At 44.7% G+C, this 17916-nt stretch overlaps 1 protein-coding gene across 4 annotated transcripts in view; it reads right to left on the reverse strand.

The window, feature by feature from the left end:
* Nucleotides 1-323: 323 nt before the first annotated feature.
* SORT1 (sortilin 1) overlaps nucleotides 324-17916 on the reverse strand; it is a 59424-nt gene continuing 41831 nt past the window's right edge. For 2 of the 4 annotated variants that reach the window (XM_036015018.1, XM_028503086.2), the window contains exons 12-21: nucleotides 15873-15975; nucleotides 15168-15336; nucleotides 14393-14583; nucleotides 12363-12552; nucleotides 8578-8694; nucleotides 7867-7975; nucleotides 6968-7066; nucleotides 6319-6425; nucleotides 5062-5185; nucleotides 324-4849 (exon numbers count right to left, since the gene is read on the reverse strand). In XM_036015018.1, the coding sequence (XP_035870911.1) occupies nucleotides 4835-4849; nucleotides 5062-5185; nucleotides 6319-6425; nucleotides 6968-7066; nucleotides 7867-7975; nucleotides 8578-8694; nucleotides 12363-12552; nucleotides 14393-14583; nucleotides 15168-15336; nucleotides 15873-15975 (1224 nt within the window). In that variant the 3' untranslated portion in view covers nucleotides 324-4834. The remainder of the gene's footprint in view (nucleotides 4850-5061; nucleotides 5186-6318; nucleotides 6426-6967; nucleotides 7067-7866; nucleotides 7976-8577; nucleotides 8695-12362; nucleotides 12553-14392; nucleotides 14584-15167; nucleotides 15337-15872; nucleotides 15976-17916) is intronic. The other 2 variants (XM_036015019.1, XM_028503087.2) reach the window with 1 other exon arrangement.

The following is a 17916-nucleotide window of genomic DNA, read 5'->3' on the forward strand; positions in this document are numbered from 1 at the left end:
AGGAAGCATATAGCAACTGAACCCTGAGAAGGTATGTGGAGTAGGTCAGTTAGACTTTCTGGGGAAAGCTGGTCTTTCCCCAGAAGAAATACCCATGGGAAGTGGATCTTTATAAGCATAATGAGAAAGAAAAAAGTGTGTAGTTTCCCCCATAAATGATCTAATACTTTTCATACTATAAATGCATACTCCTGGCTCTTTAATTGGCTTATTTGCTGGTTTGGTATAATTGCTAAAGCTAGAAAACTGGAAAAGGTATCATATTAACAAACTGTAGCTTAGTCATTTCAGTAGGTCAGGTAACAAAGTCCCAGTCTGTTTTATTTCTAACCCAAATATTGCAAATATACAGAAAATTACCAGTACAAAGTTAAACACATCCAGATTTATTTACACAATGCTAAAGAAATTTGAGTTTTATTTCCATTTTGTGGAATTTTATTATGGGCGGTCTGGCTTTGTTGTGTAACTGACGTGGGTCATTGAGACTTGATTAACCCACCTCACATGCAATTTCCTGTCCCAAGGGAACAGAAACTGTTTTTCTTTTTAAGCGCACATGCAGTAATGATCTTAATACTGCTTTACACTTGAGTAGGAAGGTGGCTGTCCCACAGCTTGGGAAAGAGGAAGAGAAGGTGCAGAACAGGAAGAGACTACATGCTCAGAAAGGGAACAAGAGACAAGAGAGGGTTGAACAACAGGCACATGGGGACCCTGAGCATTTCTGTGCACGAGGATAAGGAGGGTATGAGCAAAACCCTCTTCCCTAGACATCCAAACACAGGAGGTGGGCAGAATCATCAGGAAACATTCGTCACCTGACCACAGACTGAGGGCATGCAGAGGATGAGAACTGCAGTAAAGATTTGGAACATATCAATAAATCATTAGCATGTACACTATACAGTTTATACATGTATATATGTACATATGTATAAAGGTACAGATTAGTTTATGTTATTCTCTATAAACAAGAACACTTAAGAATGTACTGGTATGAAAAAATGCATACAGCAAGTTGAAGACAATTTCAAATTAATGTTCTGATTCTTGTTATAATGTGACGTAACCAGGAAATCGGTATGCCCCTGCTATTTCAATTATCCTCCATGAGGGCATGGCCTGGGCTCTGCTAGGGCAGGCGGTGCTCCCAGGGCTGCCTGAGCTGGGCAGACAGTGGCAGGTGGAACGGAGAGCCTGGCACCTGCTGAGTGCCAGTGCTGAAAGTCTGGCCCTCCCTATCACTCCCATCACGTGGCAAATCTTAAACTTTGGTTTTGTTCAAAAGATATTTAAGTCCTGCTTATTCTCCTGCTTGAGGAAAGATAGTATAGCAAAGTTGAAAAACTGAGTTCCTATTTGAGCAGTTCCAAGTATCCTGGCTTCACGTGGGCTGAGGGGACTGTGCCGACATCGAGCAGGATGAGTGCTAGCCACTGCGTATCGGGGCAGGGCGCCTTAGAGCTCTCCCAAAAGGAAAGCGGGAATCTCTGCCTGGATGACTTGCCTGGAAAATAAGGAAATGACAAAACCCAGGCCATCCCTCCCACCTGGGGTGGGTGCGGACAACCTGGCACTCCTCTCCGTATCCCAGTGTCATGACAAAGGCCGTGGGAAAAGCAGCAGGAACTGGAGGCAGCCAGCGCATTACTAATCTGTCAGGGACGCAAGGCCAGCTTGGGCATGTAGAGGTCCAGAGGCAAAGGTAAGAGTGAGACACACACACACCTATTCAGAGGCAGATGGCAAATTCTAAGTTTCAGTTATAGCCAATCTGCTGACTCTGAGCCCAGCCTAAAACTGTCAAACACTCTAAACATTTTTATTCTTCTAAGTGTGTTTCCTTTCAATTAGGTGTATGTATCCCTGGTCTCTGGTCTCACTGAAAACCAAAAGCCCCACTCAGGTCTAAGACATCTGTCCATAAAGCAAGAAAGATGGCAAATTCTCCACCTGGATTCAAGAGCTCAGCCCACTACTTGGGACAGTCTGATATGTCCAACCTATCTTATGATGCTAAATTCTATTGTGGAAACCACCAGAAATCATCTCTTCTGTTGCTATCAAGCATGGGACTTTACACAATTATATGCTATGCTTTTCTTTCAAAGTTAATGCTCCTAACCTAACATCAGAAGGATAAGATCTTTATTCTTTAGACGCAGTCATGGATTTAGGCTGTTTTACTCACTGGCTGAAGGCATGCACTTGAGTGAGCACGTTGATGTAGAATGTTAACTAGCCGATAAAGGGAATGAGCCAGCCTTGTTAGCAGTCCTCAAACCAACTAAACCAGCTTGCCAGCCATGGATGGAAAACAAGGAGAATGGAGAAGGGACTCATCAGTGGAAAGTCCATTCCTGTACTCTTGAACTGTGACCCTTGATGAGGTGAGGGGCAGCTTTTAAACACACATTCAAAGTTATTACTTTTGTTTTTAGCCATGAAAAGCAGGAGAATAACATTTTTACCAAGGCAACGAGGGGCACTAAACACCGCTCAGAAAGAAATTCCACTGACTCCTGCCCCGCAGAACAGCTGGTCCGTAAGGAAGGAGCCTTATTCTAGGTACGCAGCACTGCACACACAGAATGTTCAAGTGTTCTGAAGGCAGCCAGCCGGCATCGCTCATGACACACAGGGACCCTGGCAGTTTACTCAACTTTTGTATTCCTTCTCAGTCCATCTCCTAAAAATAGGCTCACAACCCCTACTTTTAAGAAAAAAATTTCACAGGAATGTGGTGAGGCTCCAATGACATTATGCAAGTGAAACTGCTCTGAAAATTGCTAATTTCTATAGAAACCCCAGGTATCATCATAAATAAAGAGCCCTACTCTTATATGGTTAGAGAAGAATTATTAACTTTCCTTGATCTTAAAGACTGAGAATCACATCTCAGCACTTCTACCCCGGTGAGCACGTGCTGGGAGAGAAGCTGTTGGAGACGTGGGGCTTTCCTGGGCATCCAGTTCACTTTGGGCAGGAGGTGAGGGTGTCCGGGGCAAAGGTGACATTTCATCCTTTGTGAGCTGATTTATCTTTGGAATTATTTTAAATTTAAAAACCATGCAAAATGAATGAGCTTTTCCTAAAAGACAAGTGCTCTCTGGCACTAACAAAAATTCTCTTCACAAAATCTACCCTCCCTAACATTATTTTCTAACTGAAGCTCCCTGACTCATTTAATTTTACTGCAGTTTCCAAGTCTCTAGAATTCTCAGTCCACTCCCTCCCCCATTTCCCTGCTGCTGTTATTCCATTCTGGTGAGGAGAGAACTTAGCCATCTGCTCACGCATTCAGACAAAAGTTCATTTGGCACATTTACTTTTTATGGACTTTCTGGCCATAAAATGGACTAGCAGCAAAATGGCAGTTGCCCGAGAAATGTCCCAATCATAATTATTGGGAGACACAGTGGCCAGCATAGTAGGCATGCTAAGACCAAAGACATACTGTATTATATTCCTGTGTAGCAAATATTCAAGCTGTATAAAACTAATTATTGCAGCTTTCCATGACTCTATAGCCACCCAAAAATCCACCTCGCTACATTCTATAATTGATTTAATTTGAAAAAATGTCAAATGGAAAACTCCCTTAAATTTAAATCATGAACTTAATGTATCACACAAAACATCACCTACACTGGAAGTCTTTTCAGTTTGTTCAGCCAGAAGTTTCATGCCAATAAACTGCTTGGCAACCTGGGGAAAAGGGGTGAGGAAGAGAGCCTGGTAATAACATTCTGATATTTTTAAAAAGCCTATAAACTGAAGACATGTCTAGTCCTCGCTGCCTGTACAACAGCCACCTAAGAGGAAGCAGATAAGCAGCCATTCAAATGATTCACCAATGAGCCAACACAGCAGGTAACGGGCACATGGAAGACAGTGTTCAGTCCTCAGGGGCTGCACTGGGCATGCCACCATCAGTTCTAGCAGAGATCACTTGGCCCGGGCAGATATCCAGGGTAAACCTGAACCCTGTCCTTGAGCAAGTCCACTGGCACGCACACAAAGCATGGCTTGAAAGATCTCGGAAGAAGGAAGAATTTCTCCTTTAATAGGTGCTAAATCTAGTCAATTCTCTGCTGCTCCCTTCCTCCTGCCCCCAGTCGAAAATGTTGCCCTATAACTTTTCCTGATTTAGTGCTTTGGAAGCCCATGGTTAAGTTAGTTGCCAATGGGCAATTAACAAGGGTATTGCCTAATTAAACAGGAAAAAGAAAAATCACTGTGATCTATGGTCCCTGAAAAGAAAACAAGGTGGGGATCTGTGTGAGCTGGTGTGCAGCAGTCTTGGAGCAGGGCTGTCCCCAGATGCAGAAAGGCTACCCAGGTCGTGCCAGTCACCGCAGCCTTTGTGTTCATCTCTGCAGCTGCTTCGTGTCACCAGCAGAGCCTAGGGACGGCACCGAGTACTTTGTGGGAGTTGATGGAGCTGGCAGTGCCTTGGGGCAGGTGCCATGCAAAACATGCAGGAGTGGAGTTAGTGAGCCGTTCCCTTCAAATTCCATTTCATTTCCCTTAGAAAACAAAAACAAAACCAAAAAAGCCCATACTTTTAAAAAAGACAACTTGAAATAAGAAGTTAAAGATTTAAAAATTGCCCCCCCTTCTCAGAGCCAACTGTAAGTGTTTAGGGTTCCGCCCCCACCCCACTCCCTTGCATTTCTTTAGTGGAGGTCCTTCTGGCTTTGACAGAAGCAGCAGAAATGGAGCTGGGTCCCTTGCAATGGGAAATTTATTTCCCCAAGTCGGAGCCACAAGGAGTGTAAGAGGTACTGCGTTTCCATCATCCATGCTCGGTCCCAGCTCCTTTGAGGAGCTATTCCAGGAGGTCCTGAAAAAACATAGACCATATTATTGAAGAGACTAAAAAACTCCTATTTTGAAAGCAGTAACCTTGTTTCTGGCTGACCGAATCTTATAGTCATTAAGTTCCTGCTTCTAGCTTATTACATCATTTACCTCAGTCATATCTTGACCATGCACAGGAAAAGAATCACTCTTTTTTGTACTCCTCGACCACCCCCCAAAAAGAAATAGTCTCACCTCATCTGAGTCATCATGATAACCGCTTTTATTAGTGCGGGAGGCTGTGTCCAAAGCATCCACGCCATCCACACCATTGGCCTCGGCATGCTGCTGTAGCACAGAGTACCGATGCACCAGGAACCTATGTGCAGAAACCTCTGTTAACCCCAGGCTGGTGAGGAGGGGTGTATTTCTTACAGGACTGTGGATTTTTCCAGTTTTATACACTCACGGAAGGACTGGCACATACAGGAAGCACAGCTCATAGTTGGCATATGGAAAATATAAGATTTGAGAAGATTTGGGCCTGTTGTTTCAAGAATATCACTTCTTTTGCTAAGGGCAGGCTCAACCATTTGCCCTTGGCTGACTTTCTCGTTTGAATGCAGCACCTCTGTTGCAGACCGCCCTTCCTGGTTTCAGAAACTGTAACCCCTGGTGGCTAAGGCTGAGTAAAGGACCTTGGAACCATAAGCCACTTAGGAGACAAAGCTTATCTTCCTTGTCGGGGCACAGCCTCTGCCCCCCTTTCACCTCACCCTACTTGGCCCCAGGAGGGATGACTGGTTAGCCAATGGCAGGTAACATTCCTCAAAGGAGAGACGACCTAAGACAGGCATGGTTGCAAAGGGGCCCCTCAGGGAAGGACTTGGGGGGAGGGAAGGCTATAGAAAAAGGGAGTGATGGACCCTTGCCCCTAGGCTTTGACGTAGCCTGAGCCCTCATTCTGTCTACCAGAAGTCTCCTAATCTCTTGCCTGCCTTACTTCCCCTGCCTGATTTAAGCCTGAAACAATGCTGGAGGTAGGTGTGGCCCTGTGCTGGAAAGGGCAGGTTCCCTAGGGTAATCAAGCCTAAGAAAGAATGCATAAAGTCTTATGAAACCTACTTTGCTAATACCCTCAGTTTAAATGGTAAGGGTCCAAGCATGAAGTGAGTTTGTTCCCCAAAGTTTTATGGCCCTTTAACTATCTGACCCTGACTCAGAATAAGCCCTCAGAGTTCTCTGAATGTTATCTATTGTTTAATCATTTCTGCTGACAATGACTGATGAACTTTATGTATACACCCTGTACTCCTATACAAATTAAAGCCAATAAAAGTCTGTCAATGCAAGTGTCGGGGCATTTTCCCCTTAAGAGAGTGGCCATGCCGTCCCTTTCCCTCCACAGGACTTGGGTGGTTCATGTGAATTTGTCTCATCTCATCTGCAATGCTGTGGACACTGCTGGCCAGTGTCCACATCACATCTCTGATGGACTTCCATGTTCCTTACCTTCCCCCACAGACGTATTTCTTCACAATCAGCACTCCTGCCACGATTGTGATCAACATCAATCCCACAGTGGCCAGGATAATTGGGACAGAATTTGACTTGGATTTCTTGATAAATTAAAACACAAACAAAAAGTTACAGGCGTGTGTGTTCTAAGACTGAGTTCAAAGAAGCAGCCGATTCCCCTCATTCCTCTGAGTGATCTGCAGTCTCTAGGCATTTCATGATGCTACTCTTCCAACCCCCAAAATGAGCCATTTCAGGAGGATGAACCAGGAGAATGTCACAGCTGGCAGGGGGTCAGCAGAACTTCAGCCGCCTTGAAGCAGTCAGAATGGTACAAATGCAGTGGCTTCAATGTCAAAGTTACAATGGAAGCCTTAGCAACTTCTCAGATTGGATGGTAATTGTGACTGTTCCCCGCTACCACTGTTTATAAGTCTTAGAGCTTTTAAGGGTGGAGCAGGAAAGGGAGATGTTGGGAGCAGTGGGCTGAATGAACCTAGAACAGGGCCGTCAGCTGGCAAGAAGCCCTGCCAATGCTATTTCAGGCAGGCCATCATATGACACCAAGATTTATCTTTTTACTTAGTTTTTGATATGTTTTTACAAATAAGCCTTTCGATATCATTGTTTGAGTGTGACCTACCTGCTTCTGGGTGGGAGAGAGGGAGTGTGTGTTTTCAGTGTTTCCAAGAGGAGACGGAGCTGGATTCTGGGACAAGTTGTGTCCCTGTGGGCGGGAGTCCTGTGCAATCACACACACAAACACTCTGAGGACAGCCACCAGGAGTGCAGGGCAGGGGTGCAGAGGAGGAACTAGACCCCTCCTCTGGTACACAAGTACACACACCCATACATCTTCTCCCTCTGCCGCCTTCACCCTGCCCCTTGTCAGGCCCTCATCCCTCAGACGTTACAGAGGAGGGGACTACTGCAGGTTGTCCCTCTCTCGTTTCACAGCCTGGGAAACTTGGGCCCACAGTTTACTGCCCCAGGTCACACTGCTGGTCCAGTGCTTCTTTATTCAGGTTTCTTCTTTACCACGTCCCCAAATCCCAGTCAGTACTACAGACCTGTCAGGTCCTGCATAACTTGCTTCTAAATCAAAACCAGTCATTATTACCATAGTTCAGTTTTTCATTGTGAACACACTTGGTATGACTTGGCACAGAGATCCAGCCTACCCATGGTCCAGTACTCTTCTCTTCTGCACGTGCAAAACTCCAGCCCTTTACAGCCAAACTTCTTGAGTCTTTCCTAAATGACCCTAAGCCTCAGAAATTTCCTCAACACTATGCTTCTAAGACTTGGAACAACTTTACAAATACTATTTTTTCCCCAACAAAATAAGGTCTCAGTAGATGAACTTATCATAGGGTCATGTGACCCTTCCTTCATCCTGACAGTTTCCTGTGCAAAGGAAAGCCTGACAGGAGTCATCTGGCCACTTTGTGTTCAGTAATAAAATTCCTGATGGTGTAACTGACTATTCCTGGCAGAACACAAAACCCCACTTGGGCCTAAACCACATCTACTTTAACATACCTGCATTTCTGGATTCAAAAAGTTGCTTGTGCATTTCTTTTTCAAGTCTTTCACTTCACGAACTGGATTCACTCCGCCTTGGCATTTGTCTCCTGGAATTTTCCGGTACCTGAAAGGCAGAGAAAATTTAACAGAATACAGGAATGTATTACTGGATTCTTGCCTATTTCCTGAAAACAAGATTTGAAAAACTACAGAAAAGCTTCTTGTCCTTACGCCATCTTTCATGCATGCAGGGAGATCCACAGGGATGTTTGGGGTGCGTTGTTTTGTGTTTTCAGGCCCTGAACAGACCAAGCACCCCTGGCCTTGCGGCAGGGACATGCCTCCTTTCTGCCTCAAGAGACTGTGCCAAAGAACTGTGACTCAGGGAGCACACTGACTCATAGTTCAGAAATGGGAGGGGGCAGTATTTAGTAGGGGGAGGAGGCAATGAGGTTCTTCTGGAGCCGCTCTAATATGATGCTATTTAAATTTAAATAAATTAATTCAATTCTTTTGTCATACTTGTGTCAATAGCTACACAGGGCTTGTGGCTGCCATACTGGACACAGAAGATTATAGAACATTTCCATCATCACAAAAAGTTCTACTAGACAGTATTTTTCTAGAGTGCACTAGAACATTGCTCATATCTCTGTGTGGATAAAAGCAGCTTTTCACTCCAAACATGGGCGATTCACTTGTCAAAAAGGAGAAAAGCCATCTCACCCATTTGTTGTCAGGTGCTCTTCTTTGCCATACAGACAAAACTCTAGGTCATGGCCCTTCAGCTCTGGCTGTTCCACGCACTTGGAGTCGTTTTCTGGACGGAAGTAGCCAAAATCACTGCAAGAGTCATCAAATAAAGTATCTTTTAAAGTTGATGAAAGACAGGAAGGTTTTGAAGTGGGACAGTGGATGACTAATATTCCAGTCCTGGGTTGCCGGAAAGCAGCTCAGGAAAGCCTGTGGCATCTATAAAGAAGGTCCACTTAGGAGAACAGACATGGGAAGGGCTTAACTGGGGGGAAAGAGCTACGGATCTGGCCTGGTGGACTTAGGACTGGTAGTTGGGAGCACCAAGGCTGGGAGCCTCGCACAGATAGCTCATGCTCCAGGAAGCCTGCATGGGGTGGGGAACTCATGCAACTAAGATGGAGAAACTGTGTATCAGCCACAGATCTAAATTAGTACTTCTTTTATTTACCTCCAAATAACTCATTATTATGCTATTTGGAGGTATACCATGAGGTATTTGGAAGCCTTTCCTGCCTTCCCCATAGATGACCCCCTCAGCTTCTTAAATGGTCCTTGCCATCAATGTGAATGCCCTGTCCTGCCCTCCATTCTGTGCCATCTCTCCAAGGCACTACCCATCTGTTCTCCTTCCCATTGTCCCCAAGGAAAGAGCACTGCCTCCTCTCTGAGCGGACTCCCAGCACGGGCATTCTTGGCCCACCCTTCCTGATGCCCTGCGGCCCTGCTTCATTGACAGTGTAAGAGGGACCATCCCACTCACCCAGTGCCTTCTCCTTAGCCTTCGTGTGTCCTCTTCCTTTGCCCTACTCTGCCTTATTGGCCAAATTTCTTAAAAGACTACACTTTACTTGTTCTATTTTATCCATTTACTTTTAATTCTGTGCATTTTAGCTTCATCCCATCTGCATCCTTGACAATGAATGTCTGAGTCTCTTCCTACCCCAAGGGCTCACTAATCATCCAATCCAGTGAAGTCTTCTCTAACCTTTCACCTTGACCACCTGACACAGCTCCGCGCTCCTGCCCACCTCCACACCGCAAAACTGTACTTGTCCATTTCTCTGGTCACTGATGGCTCTTCTCTCTTCCTAATCCACAGATGTTTTCCAAGGTTCGAGGACTCATTTTTTTTTTTAATTTTGTATCTGCTCTCCCTTTGTGAACTTAACTGTTGTTGCAAGAAAAACGTTCAGGTTTTACTTTTCTTGAGCTCTAATCCTTGAGTTCCAAATACCTGCTGGACATCAGCATCTAAATCTGCTGGCAGAACCTCAAATAAATAAAACATTCCAAACACACCCTGTTCCGTCCTTCATGCCAGCCTTTCCTATCACTTCCTTACATTTGTCAATGACACTACCTTCCTTCCCTCATCTAAGTCGAAAGTTCAGCCTGAGCATCCTCATCTGGACCCTACCTTCTTCTCTATCGTGAATACAGTGACTTCCCCTCATAACCTATCTTACAGCATGCCCTTCCTGATCACACCCACACCCGTCTACTGGCTTTAATGACTTGCGTCTTCCCAGGTGCACAGGGTCAAATCCTACTACTCGTAGGGCTCAGCTCAAATGCCACCTCCCCAGCAAAGCCTTCTTTGACCCACCTCATTCACCTCTAGCTAGAATGATCTCTTCCTTCTCTAAACCCCTGAAGCACTTACTGCCTGCTGTTTCACAACATAATTATGTGCATCTTACCCGGAGAGTCCATAACAAACCTTCCATTCTCACTTTGCAAGTATTTCGTGAATATCTGGGGAATATATAGATATTGCTTGTACTTGAGGGTTTTTCTGACAAATATTTACAGAAGAGAGTAGGGGAAACAAAAGATGTAGAAGACACCACTCCTCCCAGAGCAGGGGGAAAACTTGTGGTAAAAATTTCAGGTATTCAATCCAAAACCCCATGCACAAAGTGCACATTCCTTAAGCACATGGGGTAGAGTATGGGCTCCGGAGCTCAACTGCCAGTTCCCATGCCAGCACTACCACTTTCTGGATGGGTGACTATGGACAAGTTAGTCATAACCTCTCTGCACTTTCACTTCCTCCTCCCTTTGTGAAATGGAAATGACAACAGTACCCATCTCACAGGGCTGCTGAGGCTCTGTATATACTGCTCAGGCCAGTGCCCAGTACAGTTAGTGCTCTGGAAATGCCAGTGGCTGTCACTGCTACAACATGATGATCAAATATGATATGCCCTCAAAAGTCTATAGAGTTTAGTGGTGTAAGCGAACACAGTGATTAAGACACAGTAAGCGCTGTGATAGGGTTCTGTGGGAGCCTAGATAAGGGAGAGCTGGGGAAGGCTTCAAAGAGGTGGTATCTGAACTCAGCACTAAAGGCTAAGGAGGAATCCACCAGGTTTGGGGATCAAAGAGGGAATGTGGAGAGATTTTCTAGGCAGGTGAAGTGGCATGTACAAGGGCTCGGAGCTCAGGAGAAGCACAGCATGTCTGGACAACAGGAGAAGCTCCGTAAGGAAGAGCCAGCCTACATGCAGTCGAGGATGGAGGCAGCCCTTAAGAGTTTTAGTGTCAACAGGCTCTGGCCCTGCGTAACAAACCAAAGTGATCGGAGGGGTATTCTCCCTCTGATCTGTGTGGAAAAAGAAAAGAGGACCCCTGGCCATCCCACAGCAGATATGAGCCACACAGGAGGGCTCACATGGGGTCAGACTCGGGTTTGCTCAGTCCCATGTTCTCTGTCACCTGTGGTTGGGGAGTATGACATGGGAGGACATGACTGCTCTCTGCCTGCCTTCTTTTCCAAACCTTTTACTTCCTGTCATTATGTTTTGCAGGTAATGAGTTCCATAAGATTACTCCATTACCTTGCTTAGGCTACTTAGGGGCTCCCTTGCCCTTGTATTATCAACTAAACCCATGCCAACCACGTAAGCCTGAATGGTCCTGTACTCTGGGAGTTCACCCTGATGGCTTCGAAACCTTGATGGAACATGGGGACCATAAATATATTGCTGTCACCTCCTGTTTCAGGCAAGAATCACACTCTCTCTGCCTTTAGTCTTGCGTATGACCCAAACCTGGTTCCTTCCCTGCTAACTCAGGCTGTCGGCTATTTGCTCCAGTCCAATGCCCTCTTAGCTCCTGTGCCACTTTCTTTGTTTTGTTTTTTTTTTTATAATTTTTTAAAAGATTTTATTTATTTATTTTTTTTTTAGAGAGGGAAGGGAGGGAGAGAGAGAGAGGCGGGGGGGAGAGAGAGAGAGACAGAGAGAGAGAGAGAGAGAGAGAGAGAGAGAGAGAGAGAGAAACATCAATGTGCGGTTGCTGGGGATCATGGCCTGCAACCCAGGAATGTACTCTGGCTGGGAATCGAACCTGGGACACTTTGGTTCCCAGCCCGTGCTCAATCCACTGAGCTACGCCAGCCAGGGCCTTTCTTTGGGGTTTTTATCCTATCACCACCTCTCTCTATTTTATAATTCTATTCCTCCTTATTTACCTCTCTCCTTCCTACCATTGCCAAGTCAGGATTTCTAGGGGATGCTGCTGGTTCTGCCCAGTAATTACTGTCCGGTGTGATAATATTATCTGTCCAATGATTAACAACTTTGGTGCCCTTTTTCTTTGCCTCAGTTTCCTGAATGAGAAGCAGCAGTTCTCCACTCTTGGGGAAGAAGGGAACTACAAGGGTTGAAACATTGTTCAGTCCTATAAGACAACCGTGTCTCACGGCCTCTGGCACGGGAAAGGGGCTGACAGGGAACTGAGGGTGCTGATACCAGAGGAAGTCTTCCAGGGAGCAGGGACAGATGGACGGCTGCTTGGTCACCACATAGTCCCGGCCATTCTGACAGATGGATGACTTGTGCAGCCGTAGGAACTGTTCTTTATAGCCTAAAATGCAGCCATCTCCAAAATCTCCAGGGTCTGTGGAGTGGGCCAGCCAAATGGTATAGTCCTTCTCTTCACCTAAAGGAAAGACAGGTTGTTCGGGAGACTGCATTGCACAGAACCCACCCACAGGAGGCCGCTGCCTGGCAGCAGGAAGAACAAGGAGAGGAAAAGTGGGGATTTCTGACTCGACCCATTGCTTCACTTTGGAAGTGCAAACCAAAGTTACATTAGTTGGAGCCTACCAGTGGCTAGCATTTCCTCATGCCAAAGGAGGATGATTTGCATCTCACCACTCATGTGAGTACTAGGAAAACCGTCATTTGTTTCAAGCCAGGAAGCGGGACAGAGGATCTCTAGGGCTCCTTCCAAACTGAGAGGCTGCTGACTTGCACGTCTTGTGCACCTGTGCGCTTGGCCGACAGGAGCTGCCTGAGGTCAGCAACCAGATGTGTTCCTTTAGGGCAGGACACCGATGAGCCAAACGCATGGGTCAGTTTGCTTCAAACAGAAGGGAAAACATTCTCTGTCCAGACTTTTAACTCTAGTCAACTGGGTGTCAATGACAACTGTTGGTGATGGTTAACCAGGCTTAGTATCATCCACTCCTGGAAAAATGACTCGAAGGCTATAGTCTAAAGACTGTGGATTAGGTTTTTATCCTTCAGGAAATGAAGACCAGCACAAAACCTGGTTGAGAGCTGGTGTTTACTGCATCTTTTTGTGACAGACTTTGGGGATTACTGCAGAGCTGCCTGCTGAAGGGAAAACTCGTAAGCCAGCTCCTTTCCAGCCTACTTAATGAATTTAGATAATGATGACTCTGCAGTATTAAATCATAGTTAAATAGTTTTTAGAAAAGTAAGATCCAAGTGACAGCTTCCTCCAGGAGTCACTGAATTAACATTCTGAGGAAATAGACCCATAATACAGTCTAATTAATAGGTCCAAAATTCAACCAGTGTCTTGACTCAAGTCTTTTTATCTTACGATGCCAACAAGTAACTACAGGCTACAGGTTACAGGGTAGTCACCTTTTCTCCAGTTTTTCCTTTCTCCTCCACATTTTTCAGTACAATGTCAGCATCTTTGGTACTGGGGCTAGGGTGTGCTTGTGATTCTTTAGAATACCCTGCAATTAACCTTTTAACTCCTTTTCTGAAGCCCTTCACTGGGCCTTTTGCATGTCTTCTAGTTCGAAGTCACAGAACTCTGAAGGTCCGTGTGGGCTCCATGCCTGCCCAGTAGCCTTTCTAGAGCCTTACCTGTGACCAGCGTTCAAGCCAAAACTCTTGGCATGAAAACTCTCCTTCAACATTTTAATAAGTGACACAATCAATTAGATGCCTTTGCAACACACTTTCCTCTAAAGTTTCCTCTTTATAGTTCTGCTGTAACCAGGGGTCAAAAACCCTGAAATGTTATAAAATAATTTTAGATAAACACAAGCATGCATTATCCTTATAAGCAGAAAAAGGTCTCAAAAAGTGTTCCAGAGATCTAACAGTGCAGAGCTGAACTGAAACTTACTTAAGGATGAGTGTAAGATATACACCAGATTTTGAAGACTTAGGAGAAAAAGAACATAAAATATTGCACTGATCAATTTTAATACTGCTTGCATGTTGAAATGATAATATTTTGGATATACTGAGTAATTATATTATTATAATTACTTTCACCTCTTTTACTTTTATAATGTTGCTGAAAGAATAACTTAAGTAACATTTGTGGCCCTCATTTCATTTCTCTTGGACAGTGCCTGTCCAAATTCCAAAGCCTGATTACTCACAGGGAACATCCTTCCATTCTCTTTCACATGCATGTTCTTCCAGTGAAAACAAATTCAACTGAATTGGTTATTTAGAAAAAATGGGCTTATAAGTTCCTGGTAGAAAAGGTCAAAGGAGATACTCACAGTTTCTTTCCAGAATATCTTTAAAATCGATGGTATAGGAAACCCACTGGCGAGTCAGGAAAGATTCTGTGAAACCCCAGATGCTGACATTCATGGACCTCGCTCCAGGTTCCGAAGCGAGGCCGGTAAAGTAGATGGGATCCTTGGTGAACGTGTAGGTTTGCCAGCACTGCCCCTCGTCTGTGGAGAACCTGAAACCGCCATCAGAGAAAGACCATGACAGAGGGTCACCATTTACAGGAACATCAGGAAACCACTCTGCTGTTAGGTCCCAAATCAGAGGAGAACCTTCATATTTAGGTGATGGCTTACTATTAAATCAGTTTTTAATGCCTGTGGTTAACAGGGTAGGAAAAGGGATTCATTCAGAGAGTGTGGGGGAAAAAATGCCTTTATAAAAATTCTTTCAAAGGAAAGAGAAAGTAGTGACCCATGTAAGAATGGGCTTCCACTTCAACATACAGAAATTATTTTACATGAACTTTTATTTAAGGAGTCATTTCCCATCCAGAACGCTCAAACGTTGCCATAATATTCTTGTGGAGACAAGGAAGAATATTTTTAAAAATGACACAAAGTGTTAAGTAGAGGGAGTCAGAAGAAGCAGCAAGCCATTTAATCTGAGTTGCTCTAACCCCTTTAAGAACTTTTCTACAGTTCTGCAGAATGCACAAATTTAAATCAGGGCCTGTAACTTCCCCCCCAGCAAACCCGGAAACACTTCCCACAGGTGCCCTCTAGCAGATAGTGTGGGGGCAGCTGAGCTCATGCATACTTAATCACATTGATAGGACGGTTGCTGTGCTCAATGGCCGCAATGATGCCTCCGGAGTCCAGGATGGTGTAGTAGTGGGGTCCTTCCAGCATCTTTGCCCAGGAGTAACCCCCGTCATCTGAGATGTACACATCTGGAACCATCACTGAGATGGCATCCCCCACACTACCTGCAACACAATCCACCGTCTCCTCAGCACAGATCAGCAAATAAACAGGGGACATAATGCGAAGAGGCTAGTTTTGAGTGAATTTACTCTGATTTTTTCCCATCATGCTTCTTATGATAGAAAAAAGGTTGCTGAAAATTTGGGATCAGTCTCCGATGGAGGTCCATGAAAAACCCAAAGTACTATTATCATGTAAGAAATTCTACAAAGGCCCTGGCTGGTGTGGCTCAGTGGATTGAGCACTGGCCTGTGAACCAAAGGGTCACCGGTTCAATTCCCAGTCAGGGCACGTGCCTGGGTTGTGGGCCAGGTTCCCCCATGTGGGGTGTGTGAGAGGCAACCAAACATTGATGTTTCTCTCCCTCTCTTTCTCCTTCCCTTCCCTTCTGTCTAAAAATAAATAAAATATTTTTTTAAAAAGGAAATTCTACTAAGGATGGGAAAAGCTATGGTGATTTTTTTTATAGCATGAATAAAGCCTGAGTTTCAGTGTGTCAGCCACTTCTTCCCGAGGAGGGGAGGGCAGGGCTACTTACCATGGGCGATGACTATGCCCACAGCATTGGGTTCTGAGAGGGGGGGCATTGGGACATTTAGTTTCTGGGAGATGCTGTAGGAAGCGTGAATATGGAGGCTGCACTGTGAAAAGAAACCAAAACTTAGATTAAAACCAAAGATGTAATTTTTTACTCATCTCCTAGAGCCTTCTAATAAACCTAACCCAGACCTCAGTGGGATACTCTTTTAAAAAAAGATTATGATAAATCACACACAGCATAAAAATTACCATCTTAACCATTTTTAAGTGAATAGTTCAGTAAAGTACATTCACACTGTTGTGTAACCATCACCACTATCCTTCTCTGGAACTTCTTCATCCATTAAGCAACGACTCTGTATCCATTAAGCAACGACTGCCTATTCCTCCCTCCCCTCAGCCGCTGGCAATCACCATTCTGCTTTCAGTCTCTGTGAATTTGACTATTGTAGGTACCTCGTATAAGTGGAACCACAGCGCATTTGTCTTTTTGTGACTGGCTTATTTCACTTAGCATAATGTCCTTAAGGTTCATCCACGTTGTAGCATGTGTTAGAATTTCCTGCCTTTTTAAGGCTGAATAATGTTCCATTGCATGTATAGACCACATTGTGCTTATCCATCTGTCCACAAACACCTAGATGGTATCTACCTTTTGTCTGTCAGGAGTAATGCTTCTAAGAACATGGGTGTGCAAATATCTCTTTGAGACCCTCTGTTCAACTCTTTTGGATATATACCCAGAGGTGGAATTGCTGGATCTGTGATAGTTCTATGTTTAATTTTTTGAGGAATCTCCATTCTGTTTTCTATAGTGGCTATATCACATTTCGTTCCCACCAACAGTGCACAAGGGTTTCAATTTCTCCACATACTTGCCATGCTTGTTATTTATTTATTTTTATAGTAACTGTCCTAATGGGTGTGAGGTGGTCTCTTGCTGTGGTCTGGATTTGCATTTCCCTAATAATTACTAATGTTAGTATCTTTTCATGTGCTTATGGCCATCTATATATTTTCTTTAGAGAAATGTCTGTTCAAGTTCTTTGCTCATTTTTAGTTTGGTCTATTTGATTTTTTGTTTTTGAGTTATAGAGTCGGGAGATTCTTGATTTTGAAATGCATTAGTATATTTGGGAACAATTATGCAATTACTTTCTCATGTGTAATCTTAGCTTGTTCTATTCCTGCATTACACCAAAGCCTCTGGTCAATATCTGAAGTATGATTCCACAAAAACCTGGCGAACACCTGGCATATTTCAGACGCTGTACAAGATGTGGTGTTGATCAGAAATAAGACCCAGTCCTATCTTTAAGAAATATTTCTCTGAAGCTATTTGAGGTATAAAGCAGAATGCAAGTTAGTGCTTTCAAAGGGGTTCAAATTAGTTAAAATGTTAATTTTATGTCATGTATATTTTACTGCAAAATAAGAGTTTCAAGCAAACTATGAATGATTAGTCCTGACTGAAGATGGATGGGCAGTGAGGGTGGTCGGGATTTCCATGAAGCTTAATGAATCGGGGTGGGGGAGACAGGCCCAGCTGCCCCAGGAACAATGCGAGCAAGGCCACAGAGGCAGGGGCACCTGTGGGGTGGTGACAGAGCAGCGGAGGATGACAACAAGGGGTATGTCAGTGACAAAACGGACTATGACATGGATAAAGCAGGAGAGAGCCTGATGGGAGGAGAGGATCTTTAAGTCACGGGATCAAAGACTTTATTATTCACAGGCGAAGGGAAGCCAGAAGTGCTGGGGAGGGAGAGGCACGGGGAGTGTGCGGGAAGCAAGACAAGCAAAGAGGCCATGGCACTGCCCAGGCTTCAGGTAAGGAGGGCAAGCACAGGGCAAGGGCATGGCAGGGGACGGGAAAAGGGAGAAGGGAGAGGGACTCTATTGCATTGATGAGTATGGGGAAGGGAGGGAGAGCGTTGGGGGTGTGGTAGATACAGTTAAGCTCACACTGTGTGAGGCTCTTAAACCAAGGCAGAAAACCCAGCCTGGAACAGCAGACTACACATTAGCCACAGTATTCAGAG

The sequence above is a fragment of the Phyllostomus discolor genome, chromosome 14 (genome assembly GCF_004126475.2).
Source record: "Phyllostomus discolor isolate MPI-MPIP mPhyDis1 chromosome 14, mPhyDis1.pri.v3, whole genome shotgun sequence".
NCBI classification, from domain to species: Eukaryota; Metazoa; Chordata; class Mammalia; order Chiroptera; family Phyllostomidae; genus Phyllostomus; species Phyllostomus discolor.